The 18,358-nt window shown below is 41.2% G+C and overlaps 1 protein-coding gene across 1 annotated transcript in view; it reads left to right on the top strand.

Moving 5' to 3' along the window:
- The window catches only part of ttn.2 (titin, tandem duplicate 2), a 179,207-nt gene that overhangs the window by 135,431 nt on the left and 25,418 nt on the right, over positions 1-18,358 (top strand). Inside the window, exons 205-207 of the mRNA XM_087268376.1 lie at positions 5-592; positions 720-1,022; positions 1,151-18,253. Coding sequence (XP_087124502.1) covers positions 5-592; positions 720-1,022; positions 1,151-18,253 — 17,994 coding nt within the window. The remainder of the gene's footprint in view (positions 1-4; positions 593-719; positions 1,023-1,150; positions 18,254-18,358) is intronic.

The following is an 18,358-nucleotide window of genomic DNA, read 5'->3' as shown; positions in this document are numbered from 1 at the left end:
ACAGAACCACCAACAATCACAATTGACCCAGAAATGAAGGATGGAGTGACTGTGAAAGCTGGTGGAACAATTGTCATCACAGCATCTAGTATTCTAGGAAAACCTCCTCCCACTGCTGTGTGGTCTAAGGCTGGAAGAGAATTCAAGTCCTCAGATATTGTCCAAATTAGTAGCACTCCGACATCTTCAACTTTGTCGATCAAATATGCCAGCCGAAAGAATACTGGAGAGTACACAATTACAGCAAGCAATCCATTTGGTATCAAAGACGAAAAAGTTAAAGTGAAAGTTCTGGATGTTCCAGGACCTCCAGGTCCTATTGAAGCCAGCAGTGTCTCAGCTGAAAAATGCACATTGACATGGTTGCCACCTGAAGAAGATGGTGGTTGCAGTATAAAATCATATATCTTAGAAAAGAGAGAAACCAGCCGCCTTCTCTGGACAAAGCTTGCTGAAAATGTTATGGATTGCCGCTATGTTGCCAGCAAGCTGATAAAGGGAAATGAATACATATTCCGTGTTTCAGCTGTCAATCAGTATGGCACTGGCGATGTGACACAGTCTGGACCAGTCAAAATGGTTGATAGCTTTGGTGAGGTTATCTTTATATTTTATTATATTAATTTACTTTCAAGCAGTTTTTATTGTGAAATCTAACACACAAATGTGAAAATATATTATTATTATTATTATTTCTAACTTTTTAACATTCTTTGCAGGACCCCCAGGGCCGCCATCAAAACCAGAAATTGATAATGTCAGCAAAAATGCTGTAACAATTTCCTGGAAAAGACCAACTGTAGATGGAGGAAGTGACATTAGAGGCTATATTGTTGAGAGAAAAGAGAGAAGAGGAATGAGATGGGTCAGAGCTTCAAAGAAGACTGTTTCTGATCTACGTTTTAAGGTCTCAGGCTTGTCAGAGGAAATTGAATATGAATTCAGAGTGACTGCAGAGAATAAAGCTGGTTTTGGTGAACCCAGTGAGCCATCACAACCTGTAATGACAAAGGATATTGCATGTAAGATGATCATTGCCAACATTTCCAGATAGTAATTCACACACATTTTTGTTTGAAAATTTTTAGCTACTCATTATTTTCTGTTACATTTTATATTTAGATAACAGTATTATTTGATTGTTTTTCAGATCCACCAGGGCCTCCATCAAACCCACGGATTACTGACACCACTAAAACAACAGCAACATTTAACTGGGGTAGACCCTTTTATGATGGTGGACTTGATGTGACAGGATACATTGTTGAGCATAAAAAGGAAGGTGATGATGACTGGGTTCAAGACACAACTATTCCCTTGAGAATAACAGAATTTGTGGTATCAAATCTACAGTCAGGAGGAAAATATCACTTCAGAGTCAGTGCGCTTAATTCTGAAGGGCTTGGTGAACCATCTGAAGTAGAGCAAGTTGTTGAACTGGTGGATCGAGAGGAGGTTCCTGACTTTGAGCTTGATGCAGAGCTGAGAAAAACACTTGTTGTGAAGTCGGGTGCTTCAATCCGTATATTTGTGCCAATTAAGGGCCGGCCAGCTCCTGAAGTAGTATGGTATAAGGAAAATGTACCTCTTAAAGGGCGTGCTCACATTGATACTACGGAATCATACACTTTAGTAGTCATCCCGGAATGTACACGATATGATGCAGGTAAATATGTCTTAACATTAGAAAATGTTGCTGGAAAGAAGACAGGATTTGTCAATGTCCGTGTTGTGGACACCCCAGGACCTCCAGTAAATTTAAAACCAAGAGAAATCACAAAGCATAGCATTACTCTCCAGTGGGAAATTCCTCTTATTGATGGTGGCTCAAAGATAAAAAATTATATTATTGAGAAGCGTGAGGCAACGCGAAAAGCCTACTCAGTTATCACAACAAACTGGCAGAAATGCTCATACAAGATTCCAGACTTAGAAGAGGCTGCTGAATATTACTTTAGAGTTTCAGCTGAAAATGAAATGGGCATCGGTGAACCAGCAGAGACACCTGATCCAATAAGAGCTTCCCAGGCTCCTTCTGCACCAGATGATCTTATTGTCACTGATGTTTCCAAGGACACTGCAACTCTTGCATGGACAAAACCTAAACATGATGGTGGTAGTCGAATCACTGGGTATGTAATTGAGGCTCAACTGAAAGACTCTGATCAATGGGCCCATGTGACAACAATAAAAGCTTTGGACTACATTGCAACAGAATTGGTGGAAAATGCAGAATATGTGTTCCGCATATTTGCTGTAAATAGCTCAGGCAGAAGTGAACCTCGAGAAAGTCGACCAGTTGTAATAAAGGAGCAAACCACAGCTCCAGAATTTGACCTCAGAAGTATATATCAAAAGACAGTGGTAGCTAAAGCAGGTGATAATCTTAAAGTTGAGATCCCTGTTCTTGGTCGTCCTAGACCACTTGTTGTATGGAAGAAAGAAGATCAGGAACTGAAGCAAACTCAGAGGATAAACATTGAAAATACTGCAAGTTCTACAATTCTTAACATTAATGAAATTAAGAGAAAAGATGGTGGACAGTATTCTATGACAGGAAAGAATATCTTAGGAACTGTGACTGAAAACATTACTGTTCAAGTACATGATATCCCAGGACCTCCAACTGGACCAATTAAGCTGGATGAAGTTTCTTGTGACTATGTTCTCATATCATGGGAAGCTCCTGAAAATGATGGAGGAGTACCTATTAATAACTACATTGTTGAGATGCGTGAGACCACGGGTACTTCCTGGATGGAACTGGCAGCTACTGTTATCCGTACAACATTCAAAGCTGCTCGTCTTACAACTGGTATCGAATATCAATTCCGAGTTAAAGCTCAAAACAGATATGGTGTTGGTCCCTACATAACATCAGGACCAGTGGTGGCTGCTTATCCATTTGATGTTCCAGGACAGCCTGGAATTCCACAGATAGTTGCCTTTACCAAGGATGCAATGACAATCAGCTGGAATGAACCCTCTTCAGATGGAGGAAGCCCAATTTTAGGATACCACATTGAGAGGAAAGAGAAGAACAGCATACTCTGGCAGAGGATAAGCAAAGCTGTGGTTGTTGGCAATATGTTTAAATCATCAGGTCTAATGGATGGTATAGCATATGAATTCCGTGTTATTGCAGAAAATTTGGCTGGTCTCAGCAAAGCAAGCAAGCCATCTGAGATGACATATGCACTTGATCCTGTAGACCCTCCAAGTCAACCAGTAGCACTTAACATAACTAGACATGAAGTTACACTTCAGTGGACAAAACCAGAAGGTGATGGTGGTTTCTCTATAACCGGATATACAGTTGAAAAAAGAGAACTACCTAATGGTCGTTGGCTCAAGGCCAACTTCAGCAACATTCTTGAAACAAATTTTACTGTGAGTGGTCTCACAGAAGATGTTTCTTATGAATTCCGTGTGTTAGCAAGAAACTCAGCTGGAGCTGTCAGCAAACCATCTAAACCTTCAGAAGTTATTGTGTGCAGAGATGACATTGAAGAACCAAAGATTGATGCAGATGCAAGTTTCAGTAGTGTTGTGGTTGTGAAAGCAGGAGATATCTTTAAGCTAGATGCACATGTTACAGGCCGACCAATACCTTCCATAGTTTGGACAAAAGATGGCAAGGAACTCGAGGACACTGCAAAAATGGAGATCAAAACATTAGATTTCTACAGTTGTTTGATCAACAAAGATTCTTTGCGTAGAGATGGTGGTGCATACACTCTAACTGCTAGCAATCCTGGAGGATTTGCTAAATTTGTCTTCAATGTTAAAGTTCTTGACAGACCTGGTCCTCCTGAGGGCCCATTGCATGTCACAGACATGACAGTAGAGAAATGCGTTCTGTCATGGCTACCACCACTTCATGATGGAGGAGGAAAGATTGAATATTACATCATTCAAAGACGTGAAACAAGTAGACTTACATGGACAAATGTAGCTACAGATTTACAAGTAAACCGCTATAAAGTTACCAAATTGCTGAAGGGAAATGAATATATCTTCAGAGTCATGGCTGTGAACAAGTATGGAGTGGGAGAACCTCTTGAATCTGAACCTGCTGTTGCTACTAATCCGTATGTGCCATCTGATCCTCCACAGGCACCAGAAGTAACTGCTATCACAAAGGATTCAATGGTGGTATGTTGGGGACATCCTGAGTACAATGGTGGAAGTAGCATTAATACCTACATCATTGAGAGGAGAGATAAAACTGGTCTTCGTTGGGTAAAATGCAACAAAAGGACTGTTACTGATCTGCGCTTCAAAGTGTCAGGATTAACACCTGGACATGAGTATGAATACAGAATCCTAGCTGAAAATGCTGCTGGCTTAAGTGCTCCAAGCCCTTCAAGTCCATTCTACAAAGCCTGTGACACGATATTCCAACCTGGACCACCTGGAAACCCCAGGGTTTTGGATACAACTAAATCATCTATTACTATTGCTTGGAATAAACCAGTTTATGATGGTGGCTCAGATATTACAGGCTATATTGTTGAGACATGCCTCCCAGAGGAAGATGAATGGACAATTGTTACCCCAATGGCGGGACTGACAGCAACATCATTCACCATAACCAACCTTACTGAAAACCAGGAATATAAGATAAACATTTCAGCACTTAACTGTGAAGGTGTTGGAGAGCCAGCTTCTGTGCCTGGTTCGCCTAAAGCAGAGGACAGACTCCTTCCACCTGAAATTGAGCTTGACTCAGACCTTCGCAAAGTTGTGAACATCAGAGCATGCAGTACCTTAAGATTATTTGTACCAGTTAAAGGAAGACCTGCGCCAGAAATCAGATGGTCAAGGGAGAAAGGAGAACCCCTTGATAGAGCATCCATTGAAATTACACCTTCTTTTACCACACTGCTCATTGAAAATGTAGATAGATTTGATGGTGGAAAATATATGTTAACAGTGGAAAACAGTTCAGGAACAAAAACAGCATTTATCAATGTCCGAGTTCTTGACACTCCTGGTGCACCACAAAACCTTACCATCAAAGAAATCACAAAAGATTCTGTTTCACTCATCTGGGACCCTCCAGTCATTGATGGTGGATCAAGAATCAGGCATTACATTGTGGAAAAACGTGAATCTACAAGAAAAGCATATTCCATTGTCAATGCCTCTTGTCCTAAAACAAGTTGGAGAATTGGAGATTTACAAGAAGGAAATTTGTATTTCTTCAGAATTTTGGCAGAAAATGAGTATGGTGTAGGTCTTCCAGTAGAGACAATGGAAGCTATAAAAATCTCTGAGAGACCTCTTCCTCCAGGAAAAGTTACTCTAAAAGAAGTAACTAGCAACAGTGTTACACTTTCTTGGGAGAAGCCAGACCATGATGGAGGAAGCAGAATTACCGGTTATATTGTTGAAATGCAAGGAAAAAACAGTGACAAATGGACCCAGGTAATGACTGTTAAAGTAACAGAAGCAGTTGTTGTTGGCCTTACACAAGGTGAAGAATACTCCTTCCGCATTTCTGCAACCAATGAAAAAGGAATAAGTGATCCGCGTCCACTTAGCGTCCCTGTCATTGCTAAGGATGTTGTTATTGCCCCTGCCTTCAAACTGTTATTTAGCACATTCAGTGTTCTGGCAGGTGATGATCTGAAAATTGACGTGCCTTATGTTGCTCAGCCCAAGGCAGCAGTTGTTTGGCAAAAAGATGGCATTTCTTTGAAGGAGACAACAAGAGTAAATACTGAAGTAGCAGAGAGACATCTTTACCTTTTATTAAAGGAGGCAACAAGGGATGATGTGGGTAAATATACTATTAAAATTACAAACTCAGCTGGTGAAGCAACAGCAGACATCAATGTTATTGTACTTGATAAACCTGGACCACCAACTGGCCCAATCAAAATAGAGGAGGTAACTGCAGACAGTGTTACATTGTCATGGCAGCCTCCAGAGTATGAAGGAGGATGCAGCATTAATAACTACATTGTTGAAAAGCGAGACACATCCACCACAAATTGGCAGATTGTTTCTGCAACAGTGGCAAGAACAACAACTAAAGCGGCAAGACTCAAGACTGGCTGTGAGTATCAATTTAGGATTGCTGCGGAAAACAGATATGGAAAGAGTTCAGTTATTGTGTCTGAGCATGTTGTGGCGCAGTATCCCTTTGAAATTCCACATCCACCCGGAATTCCAGCTGTTCAGTCTGCTACTAAAGAAAGCATGGTTGTTGTATGGAACAAACCCAGCAGTGATGGTGGAAGCAAGATTTTGGGATATCACATTGAAAGTAAAGAAAAAAACAGCTTGCTGTGGGTGAAACAAAACAAAACAATCATTCCAGACACACGATTCAAGATAGGTGGTCTTGAAGAAGGCATTGAATATGAATTTAGAGTGTATGCTGAGAATATAGTTGGTCTAAGCAAAGCAAGCAAAGTGTCTGAAATTCAAGTGGCTAGAGATCCATGTGATCCTCCAGGCAAACCTGAAGCAGTTATCGTGAAAAGAAGCTCTGTAACACTCAGGTGGACACCCCCACAGTTTGATGGTGGAATCAAAATTACTGGATATGTTGTTGAAAAGAAAGAACTGCCTAATGGTCGATGGATGAAAGCCTCTTTTGCTAACATTATTGAGACTGAATTTGTTGTCAGTGGGTTGGTAGAGGAGCAACAATATGAGTTCCGTGTCATTGCAAGAAATGCTGCAGGTGTCTCTAGTGTTCCATCAGACAGCACTGGTGCAATAACAGCAAAGGATGAAGTTGATCCACCCCAAATTGACTTGGATGCCAAATACTCTCAAAATGTTGTTGTTAATGCTGGTGAATCATTCAGAATTGATGCAGGGATACTTGGCAAACCTATTCCTTCAGTGCACTGGATAAAATCTGGCGAAGAACTTACAAATACTGCAAGGCTTGAAATCAAGAATACTGACTTCACGACAACTTTAAGTGTCAAGGAGGCTATCCGTGTTGATGGAGGCCAGTATACATTATTACTGAAAAATGTTGGTGGAGAGAAATCAGTAATCATCAATGTCAAGGTTCTGGACAGGCCTGGGCCTCCAGATGGTCCAATTTCAATCTATGGAGTTACAAGTGAAAAGTGTTGCATTTCCTGGAAAACTCCATTGCATGATGGAGGTGCAGAGGTGTCTCATTACATTGTGGAAAGAAGAGAAACCAGTCGATTGGTTTGGACTGTTGTAGAATTAAAGGTACAAACCCTTAATCTCAAAATTACAAAACTTCTTCCTGGAAATGAGTATATTTTTAGAGTAATACCTGTGAACAAATATGGAATTGGTGAGCCTTTGGAATCTGATCCAGTGATTGCAGCAAATCCGTTTGTCACACCTGAAGCACCAAGTAATGTTGAAGTGTCAAACATAACAAAGGATTCCATGGTTATCACATGGGAAAGACCCACTAATGATGGTGGCAGTGCAATTACGGGATATATTGTTGAAAAAAGAGACAAAGAAGGTGTTAGGTGGACAAGGTGCAACAAACGTGTAGTGAGTGAACTACGATTTAGAGTAACAGGACTTCTTGAAATGAGAAGTTATGAATTCCGTGTGTCTGCTGAAAACGCAGCTGGAGTTGGTAAGCCAAGTCCACCCACAGTGTACTTCAAAGCAGCGGATCCAGTCTTTAAGCCTGGCCCACCCAACAACCCTAAAGTAGCTTATGTGTCAAGAGCATCTGTTGTACTGCATTGGAGCAAGCCAATTTACGATGGTGGCTGTGAGATTCAAAGTTATATTGTTGAGGCATGTGAAGTCACTTCAGATGAATGGGTGATGTGTACACCACCATCAGGAATAACTGAAACAAGATTTGAAGCTAAAAAACTGCTTGAAAAGCATGAGTACAAATTCCGAATTTGTGCTGTTAATAAGATTGGCGTCGGAGAAACTGCTGATATCCCAGGATCTGTTATCATTGAGGATAAACTTGAGGCACCAGATATTGATCTTGATGCTGACCTGAGAAAGATGATCACTGTCAGAGCTGGAGGTTCTCTTAGATTGTTTGTTCCTATCCGGGGACGACCAACTCCTGAAGTCAAATGGGGAAAAACTGAAGGTGAAATCAATGAGGCAGCACAGATTGATATTACAAGCAGTTTTACCTCACTTGTAATTGAAAATGTTAACAGGTTTGACAGTGGAAAATACACTTTGACCCTGGAAAATGCTAGTGGAACAAAATCTGCATTTATTAGCGTCAGAGTATTAGATACTCCTGATATGCCTGCGAACTTCCGTGTGAAGGAAATAACAAAGAACTCGGTTACTCTTACCTGGGAGCCTCCTTTGCTGGATGGTGGTGCTAAAATAAAAAGCTACATTGTTGAAAAACGAGAGAGTACACGAAAGGTATATTCTGCTGTTACTACTTGCAACAAGATGACATGGAAAATTGAACCACTTGAAGAGGGAAGTATCTACTTCTTCAGAGTTCTTGCTGAAAATGAGCATGGCATTGGATTGCCCGCAGAGACTCCAGAACCACTGAAAATTTCAGAGGTGCCACAACCCCCTGGCAAAGTTTCTGTAGTGGATGTAACACGGAAGAGTGTTTCTCTAAAATGGGAAAAGCCAGAGCATGATGGAGGCAGCAGAATCACTTATTATGAAGTTGAAATGCAAGCAAAGGATCAAGATAAATGGTCTCTTTGTGCTCAAGTAAAAGCCCTTGATACTGTTGTAACTAATTTAGCACAGGGTGGGGAGTACATCTTCAGAGTCATTGCTGTCAATGACAAAGGAAAGAGTGATCCCAGACTTCTGGCAAGTCCTGTTGTTGCAAAGGACCTCGCTATTGAGCCCACAGTAAGAACAAAACTAAGTACATACAGTGTACAGGTTGGATATGATTTGAAAATTGAAGCACGAATTTCTGGTCATCCAAAACCAACTATTACATGGAACAAAGATGGTTCAGCTTTGAAACAGACCACAAGAGTAAATGTTGCTGACACTGCACATCATACCACTCTTACCATAAAAGATGCAACAAGAGAAGATGGTGGTATGTATAACATTGTTGTGGCTAATGTACTTGGACAACAAGAAGCTACTGTTGAAATAATCATCCTGGAAAAACCTGGCCCACCAACAGGCCCAGTAAGAATTGATGAAGTAAGTGCAGAGAGTATTACATTGTCTTGGGATCCACCAACATACACTGGAGGCTGCCAGATTTCAAATTATATTGTTCAAAAGAGAGACACAACCACCACAAACTGGGTAGTTGTTTCTGCCACAGTAGCAAGAACTACACTCAAAGTTGGTAATTTAAAAACTGGAGCTGAATACCAGTTTAGAATCTTTGCTGAAAATAGATATGGTAAAAGCTATGGCATTGACTCTGATCCAGTTCTTGCCCAGTATCCTTTCAAAGAGCCCGGGCCTCCAGGAACTCCATTTGTGTCTGCTTTCAATAAAGAGTCTATGGTTGTTGAATGGCACAAACCAGTCTCAGATGGTGGAAGTGCTATTCTCGGATATCATCTTGAGAGAAAAGAGAAAAATAGCATTCTTTGGACAAAGATTAACAAAATACTCATTCAAGACACACGATATAAAACATCTCCATTGGAAGAGGGCATTGAATATGAGTTTAGGGTATATGCTGAAAACATAGTTGGAATTGGAAAATGCAGCAAAACCTCTGAGGGTTGCATTGCACGTGATCCCTGTGACCCACCAGGTACCCCTGTGCCAGTCATTGTGACAAGACACTCAGTGAAACTTAGATGGACACCACCAGAATATGATGGAGGCAGCCTTGTAACTGGATATGTTGTAGAGAAACGAGACCTGCCAGAGGGCCGTTGGATGAAAGCCAGTTTTGCAAACATTCTTGAAACTGAATTTACAGTCACAGGTCTTATAGAAGACTGCAAATATGATTTCAGAGTAATAGCAAGAAATGGAGCTGGATCGGTCAGTAGACCCTCTGAGAGCACAGGCTCAGTTACAGCTAAGGATGAAGTTGAACCACCAACCTATGAGGTTGCTTCAGAGTATAGTCAGATTTTGACAGTGAATGCTGGAGACACATTTTCCCTTGAAGCATCTGTGCTGGGAAAGCCAATTCCAGCAATGCAGTGGTTTAAGGGTGACGTGGAGGTTGAAAACTCAGCAAGAGCTGAGATCAAGAACACTGACTTTAAAGCAGTTCTTGTTGTCAAAGATGCCATTCGAATTGATGGAGGACAATACACATTGCACCTTTCCAATGTGGCTGGATCAAAATCTGTTTCCTTCAATGTGAGAGTGCTTGATAGACCTGGACCTCCAGAAGGTCCATTGACTGTTTCTGGTGTGACAAATGAAAAATGTTCATTGTCATGGCTGCCTCCCAGACATGATGGTGGCAGTAGCATTTCTTATTATGTTATACAAAAGAGAGAAACAAGTCGTCTTGCTTGGACTGTAGTTTCAGGTGATTGTGGAGCAACCATGTTCAAAGTTACAAAGCTTCTAAAAGGAAATGAATATATATTCCGTGTCATGGCTGTCAACAAATATGGAGTTGGTGAACCACTTGAATCTAGAGCAGTGATTATGAGAAATCCTTTTGTTGCACCTGGCCCACCTCAAGATCTAGAAATAACAAATATTTCAAGAGACTCTATGACTGTATGCTGGACTCGTCCTGAGAGTGATGGCGGAAATGAGATTGTTGGTTACATTGTAGAGAAAAGAGACAGAGCTGGAATTCGATGGACAAAATGTAACAAACGCAGAGTCACAGACCTACGTTTCAGAGTCACAGGTTTGACAGAGGATCATGAATATGAATTCAGGTTATCAGCAGAAAATGCTGCTGGAGTTGGACAACCAAGTCAACCAACAGTTTATTACAAAGCCTGCGATCCAACATTCAAGCCTGGCCAGCCAACTAATGCACACCTTGTTGACACTACAAAGAATTCAGTCACAGTTGCATGGAGTAGGCCAATATATGATGGTGGCTTAGATATTCAAGGCTACGTTGTTGAGATATCTAAAGCTGATGAAGAAGAATGGATCACATGTACTCCACCAACTGGATTAAATGATACTAAATTTTCGATAACTAAACTCACTGAACACCAAGAATACAAAGTCCGCATATGTGCCTTAAATAAACTAGGTGTTGGTGAGCCAGTGCCCATCCAAGGCAGTGTCAAACCAGTGGATAAAATGGATGCACCTGAAATTGAACTTGACTCTGAGTTAAGGAAAGGCATTGTTGTGCATGCTGGAGGATCTATGAGAATCAACATACCATTCAAAGGACGGCCTATTCCTGAGATAAACTGGACCAAGGATGACGGAGATTTACCAGATAAAGCCCAAATAGACAAGGGACCAGATTTCACCCATCTGACAATTAATATATGCGACCGAAATGATGCTGGAAAATATACATTGACTTTGCAAAATAGTGCTGGCACCAAATCAGCATTTGTCTCAGTAAAAGTACTTGACACACCAGGTGCTCCACAGAACCTTTTTGTAAAGGATATAACAAGAAACTATGTTACACTTGTTTGGGAACCTCCACTTATTGATGGTGGTTCAAAAATCAAAAATTACATTATTGACAAGAGGGAATCAACTAGACAAGGATTTACAAACATTACTACTAAGTGCTCGAAGACCAGCTTCCGTGTTGGTGATCTGACAGAGGGTGGTATTTATTACTTCAGAGTCATGGCAGAAAATGAATTTGGAATTGGCCTGCCTGTAGAAACAGAAGAATCTGTTAAGACAGCAGACCCCCCTTTATCAGTTGGCAAGGTCACTTTGACTGATGTCACAAAAACCACAGCATCACTATCCTGGGATAAACCAGATCATGATGGTGGCAGCAGAATATTGGGTTATTACATTGAAATGCAGCCAAAAGGATCAGAGGAATGGATTGTTGCCACAGTCTGCAAAACATGTGAGGGTACAGTGGCTGGACTTAGTTCAGGACAAGAATATCTCTTAAGAGTTTTAGCTTACAATGAGAAGGGAAAAAGTGATCCCAGGCCATTAGCTTCTCCTGTCATTGCCAAAGATGTTACTATTGAACCAAGCTTCAAACTAACTTTCAACACATACAGTGTTCAATCTGGCGAAGATCTCAAAGTGGAAATACCATTTAAAGGGCGTCCAACTCCAAAGATTGGATGGATGAAAGATGGACAAGCACTTAAAGAGACAACCAGATTAAATGTCTCAAGCACTGCAACGTCAACGGTTCTTAAAATTAAAGAAGCAAATAGAGAGGACTCTGGCAAGTACACAATCACAGCTACAAACAATATAGGTACAGTCACAGAAGAGGTTGCCATAATCATTCTTGATAAACCAGGTCCACCAACTGGACCAGTCAAAATCGATGAAGTAAGTGCCACCTATGTTGTCATTTCCTGGGAGCCACCAGTTTACACAGGAGGTTGTCAGATAAACAACTATGTAGTGGAAAAACGTGATACAACCACGACTAACTGGCAGACCGTTTCTGCAACAATTGCTCGAACCACAATCAAAATCTCAAAGCTGAAGACTGGTTCTGAATATCAGTTTAGAGTGTTTGCTGAGAACAGATATGGAAAGAGCGGATCAATAGATTCAACGCCAGTTGTGGTCAGTTATCCTTTCACTGAGCCTGCAGCTCCTGGTGCACCATTTGTTTCATCAGTCACAAAAGACCACATGACAATTGAATGGAAACCCCCCAGCAATAATGGAGGCAGCCCTATTATTGGATATCACCTGGAGCGTAAAGAAAAGAACAGCATCTTATGGACCAAACTTAACAAACTTCTTATCACTGACACTCGATTGAGAACAAATGGTCTGGAGGAGGGAATTGAATATGAATATAGGGTTTTTGCTGAAAATATTGCAGGAATCAGTCCATCAAGCAAAGTGTCAGAAAGTGTTGTTGCACGTGACCCATGTGATCCACCTGGAACTCCTGAAGCTATTGTTATCACAAGAAACCTCATAACTCTTCAATGGACTAAACCACAGTATGATGGTGGCAGTGTAATTACAGGATACATAATTGAAAGGAAGAAGTTGCCTGATGGTCGTTGGATGAAGGCCAGTTTTACAAATATTATAGACACACAATTTACAATAACTGGATTACATGAAGAACAAAGATATGAATTCAGGGTAATAGCCAGAAATGCAGCTGGTATTTTAAGTGTTCCATCTGAAAGTACTGGACCAATTACTGCTCAGGATGAGATTGAAGCTCCATCTGTCTCCATGGATTCAAGATTTAAAGATGTTATTATTGTAAAGGCTGGTGACTCCTTTAGTATTGACTCTGACATTGCTGGCAAACCTCTACCTGATATTGTGTGGCTTAAGGATGGAAAGGAAATTGATAGTGCTACACCCAGAATGGAGATTAAATCCACCATTACCCGAACAGTTTTGACTGTTAAAGACTGCATCAGAGTAGATGGTGGTCATTTTGTCTTAAGTCTCAGTAACGTTGGTGGAACAAAGCAGGTACCCATTAATGTCAAGGTTCTTGATAGACCTGGTCCGCCTGATGGCCCTCTAAAAGTAACTGGTGTCGCTGCAGAAAAATGTTATTTGCACTGGAGCCACCCTTCACATGATGGTGGAGCTAGTATTTCACATTACATTATTGAAAAAAGAGAAACTAGCAGGCTGTCTTGGACAGTAGTGGAACCTAAAATTCAAGCAATCAGTTACAAAGTTACTAAACTCCTACCTGGTAATGAGTATATTTTCAGAGTAATGGCAGTGAACAAGTATGGTATTGGTGAACCACTTGAATCTGAACCCGTTCTTGCAAAAAATCCTTTTAATAAACCGGGACCCCCTTCAACTCCAGAAGCAAGTGCAATCACCAGAGACTCCATAGTCCTCACATGGGAACGACCAGAGGATGATGGTGGATCACAAATTGATGGCTTTGTTCTTGAAAAACGTGATAAAGAGGGTATTCGATGGACAAAGTGTAACAAGAAAAGACTAAATGACCTGAGATTCAGAGCCACTGGGCTTACAGAGGGACACTTCTATGAATTCAGAGTATCTGCTGAAAATGCTGCTGGTGTGGGCACACCAAGTGAACCATCTGAATATTACAAAGCTTGTGATGCAACCTATCCTCCTGGTCCTCCTAATAATCCTAAAGTGACAGATCATTCCAGCACAACTGTTTCTTTGGCATGGAGTAGACCAATTTATGATGGTGGAGCACCTGTCTCAGGATACATTGTTGAGGCAAAGGACATTAACGAAGATGAATGGACTGTGTGTACACCTCCAACTGGTGTCCAAGCAACTCACTTCACCGTTAAAAAATTAAAGGAAAATGCAGAATACAACTTCCGTATTTGTGCAGTTAATATAGAGGGGGCTGGAGAACATGTTGATGTTCCAGGATCTGTAATTGCAGCTGAAAAACTTGAAGCTCCTGAAATAGAACTTGATGCAGATCTTAGAAAATGTGTTACTGTGCGTGCCAGTGCAACACTTCGGTTATTTGTCACAATAAGGGGTAGACCAGAGCCTGAGGTAAAGTGGAAAAAGGCAGATGGCACCTTACCAGAGCGTGCTCAAATTGAGGTTACAGGCTCTTACACTGGGCTTGTTATTGACAATGTTAACCGGTTTGACACTGGCAAGTATGTTTTAACACTTGAAAACAATATTGGCTCAAAATCTGCATTTGTTAATGTCAAAGTTCTTGACTCTCCAAGTGCTCCAGTCAACTTTGAAGTTAAGGATGTAAAGAGAGATTCTGTCCAGCTACAATGGGAGCCTCCACAAATTGATGGTGGAGCCAAGATAACCCATTACATTGTAGAAAAGCGTGAATCCAAGAGACTAGCATTCACATCTATAACAAACAACTGTGTCAGAAATTCAATCAGGGTTGATGATCTCCAAGAAGGAGGTCTTTACCACTTCCGTGTATTGGCTGTCAATGAACTTGGTGTTGGTTTGCCTGCAGAGACTACAGAGGCTGTCAAAATTTCCCAAGCACCCTTACCACCTGGTAAAATTACAGTTATTGATGTAACTCGACACACTGTTACTTTGTCATGGGAAAAGCCAGATCATGATGGTGGCAGCAAAATCACAGGCTATATGGTGGAAATGATGACTAAGGGATCAGATAAATGGACTGCATGTGTCACAATAAAGGCACTGGAAGCCACAATTGAAGGACTTACAACAGGAGAGGAATACAGCTTCAGAATTACAGCAATTAATGACAAAGGAAAGAGCGATCCTAAACCACTGGGAGCACCTGTTGTGGCAAGAGATATTACTATTGAACCCATTATTGATTTGATGTTCAATACCTACAGTGTAAAAGCTGGAGATGATCTCAAAATAGATGTTCCGTTCAGAGGCAGACCTTCTCCAGAGGTTACATGGAAGAAGGATGGTCACTCGCTAAAGCAAACAACCAGAGTTAATGTTTTGACATCAAAGACATTATCCAAGATCACCATCAAGGATGCTACACGAGAAGATGCTGGAAAATATGAAATTACTTTAACCAATACATTTGGGGTCAAGTCTGCAGAAATATCGGTCATCGTTCTTGATAAACCAGGCCCACCAGGTGCAATCAAGGTAGAGGAAATAAGCGCTGATTTTATTTCACTTTCATGGGACCCTCCGATATATGATGGTGGCTGTCAAATTAATAATTATGTAGTTGAAAAAAGAGATACGACTACTACAGCATGGCAAATTGTTTCAGCAACAGTTGCAAGAACATCAATCAAAGTATCTCGTTTGACACAAGGAACAGAATATCAGTTCCGTATTGCAGCAGAGAATCGTTATGGTAAAAGCCATGCTATTGACTCAGCCCCAATTGTAGCACAATACCCCTTTACACCTCCAGGCCCTCCAACCAGTCTTCAGGTTTCTCATGCCACTAAATCAGGAATGTTAGTTACATGGAACAGACCAGCAAGTGATGGTGGGAGTCCTATTGTTGGATATCACATAGAGTGCAAAGATCAGAGCAGCATTCTTTGGACAAAGATGAACAGAGGACTTATAACAGAAACTCAGTTCAAAGTAACTGGCTTGGAAGAAGGCCTACAGTATCAGTATAGAGTATATGCAGAAAATATAGCTGGCATTGGACCATGCACAAAGGCATGTGATCCTGTTTCTGCCCGAGATCCATGTGCACCACCCAGTCAGCCACGCGTTATGAACATCACAAGAACATCTGTTTCTCTTTCTTGGACAAAACCGGAGTTTGACGGTGGAGCTAAGGTTACTGGCTATATTGTTGAGCGTAGTGAACTTCCAGATGGACGTTGGTTAAAGTGTAATTTCACCAATCTTCAAGAAACATATTTTGATGTGACTGGTCTGATTGAAGATCAAAGATATGATTTCCGAATCATTGCTAAAAATGCAGCTGGCTTATTCAGTGAACCATCAGAAAGCACTGGACCTGTAACAGTAAAAGATGATGTTGATCCACCACGCATAACAATTGAGGACAAGCTAAGACAACTTGTTGTAATAAAAGCTGGTGAAATACTGAGAATTGATGCTGAAATATCAGGACGTCCAATTCCTGTGATTTCATGGGCAAAGGATGGAAAAGAAATTGAAGCCAAGGCCAGATTTGAGATTTCTTCAACACTTACTAGTACAACGCTAATTGTGAGAGATGCCATTAGACGTGATTCAGGACAGTATGTTCTAACGTTACAGAATGTTGCAGGCACCAGATCTTTGGCAGTAAATTGTAAGGTCCTGGACAGGCCTGGTCCATCATCTGGACCATTGGATATAACTGGTTTGACTGCAGAAAAATGTACATTGACCTGGGGACCACCTCAGGAAAATGGAGGCGCTGAAATTCAACACTACATTGTTGAGAAACGTGAGACTAGCCGGCTTGCCTGGACTCTGGTCTATGCAGACATGAAGGCCACAACATGTAAAGTAACAAAATTGCTCAAAGGTAATGAGTATATATTTAGAGTTCGAGGAGTTAATAAGTATGGAACTGGTGAAGCTCTGGAGAGTGATCCAGCAAAGGCAATGGATCCGTTCACAGTCCCTGCTGCACCAACAGATGTTGAAGTCACAAGTGTTACAAGTGAAGCAATGACAATTTGCTGGGAAAGACCCATCTCTGATGGAGGCAGTAGTATTTCTGGTTATGTAATTGAGAAACGTGAGAAATCTGGTCTTCGTTGGGTACGTGTGAACAAAAAGCCTGTGTATGACCTAAGAGTAAAAGCTTCTAATCTCCGTGAAGGCTGTGAGTATGAATACAGAGTATTTGCTGAAAATGCTGCTGGTTTGAGTGCACCAAGTGTGCCTTGCCCACTGACAAAGGCAGAGGATCCATTGTTCCTGCCATCACCTCCAGCTAAACCTAAAATAATTGATTCTACTAAAACATCAGTAACACTGTCTTGGAACAAGCCATTATTTGATGGTGGTTCACCAGTAACTGGATACATGGTGGAATACAGAAATACCAATGATGATGATTGGACAGTTGGTGTCAATAACACCAAGAGCACAGAGTTCACTGTTGTGGGACTCACATCAGGAACAGAGTATGTCTTTGTAGTCAGATCAATTAACAAAATTGGCCCAAGTGAGCCAAGCCCTGAAACTGATCCACAGGTAGCAAAGGAAAGAGAAGATGAGCCAGTTTTCTTAATCAGTAATGAAATGAGGAAGACACTGGTTGTGAAAGACGGAAGCTCATTTACCCTTAGAGTCCCATTCAAAGGGAAGCCTGTCCCACATGTAATGTGGAACAAACCAGATGTTGATCTGAGAGTGAGGGCATCTATTGACACAACTGATACCTGCACATCGGTCACAATTGAGCAAGCTACAAGAGATGACTCTGGGAAATACACTGTAACTCTCCAAAATGTTGCTGGAACTGCTACACTGACGCTGAGTGTAAAGGTCCTTGATTCTCCAGGCCCACCAGCTCACATTGAAGTAAAAGAAGTCACCAAGAGTTCAGCAACTATTACATGGGATACTCCTGACAACGAAGGTGGTGCTCCAGTCAAAAACTACCTTGTTGATCTCCGCGAGGCAACTAAGATGGGCTGGAGCAGGATTTCAAACAGTTGTCCCAGATTGACTTATAAAGTGACTAATCTACAAGAGGGGGGTGTATATTATTTCAGAGTTACTGGTGAGAATGAGTATGGCGTAGGAGTGCCACTTGAGACCAAGGAAGGAACAAAGATTACAGGTAAAATTAAATAATTATATTAACTGAGCCTTTACTACAGCACAAATATCTGTTGATTTCCTCAAACCTTTAATGAATATTTTTTTCCTCATATGCTACTTTTAC

Source organism: Danio rerio, chromosome 9 (genome assembly GCF_052040795.2).
Source record: "Danio rerio strain M-AB ecotype USA chromosome 9, GRCz13ab, whole genome shotgun sequence".
NCBI classification, from domain to species: domain Eukaryota; kingdom Metazoa; phylum Chordata; class Actinopteri; order Cypriniformes; family Danionidae; genus Danio; species Danio rerio.
Note: the sequence above shows the minus strand (reverse complement) of the source record. Positions and strands in the feature narration are given on the sequence as shown.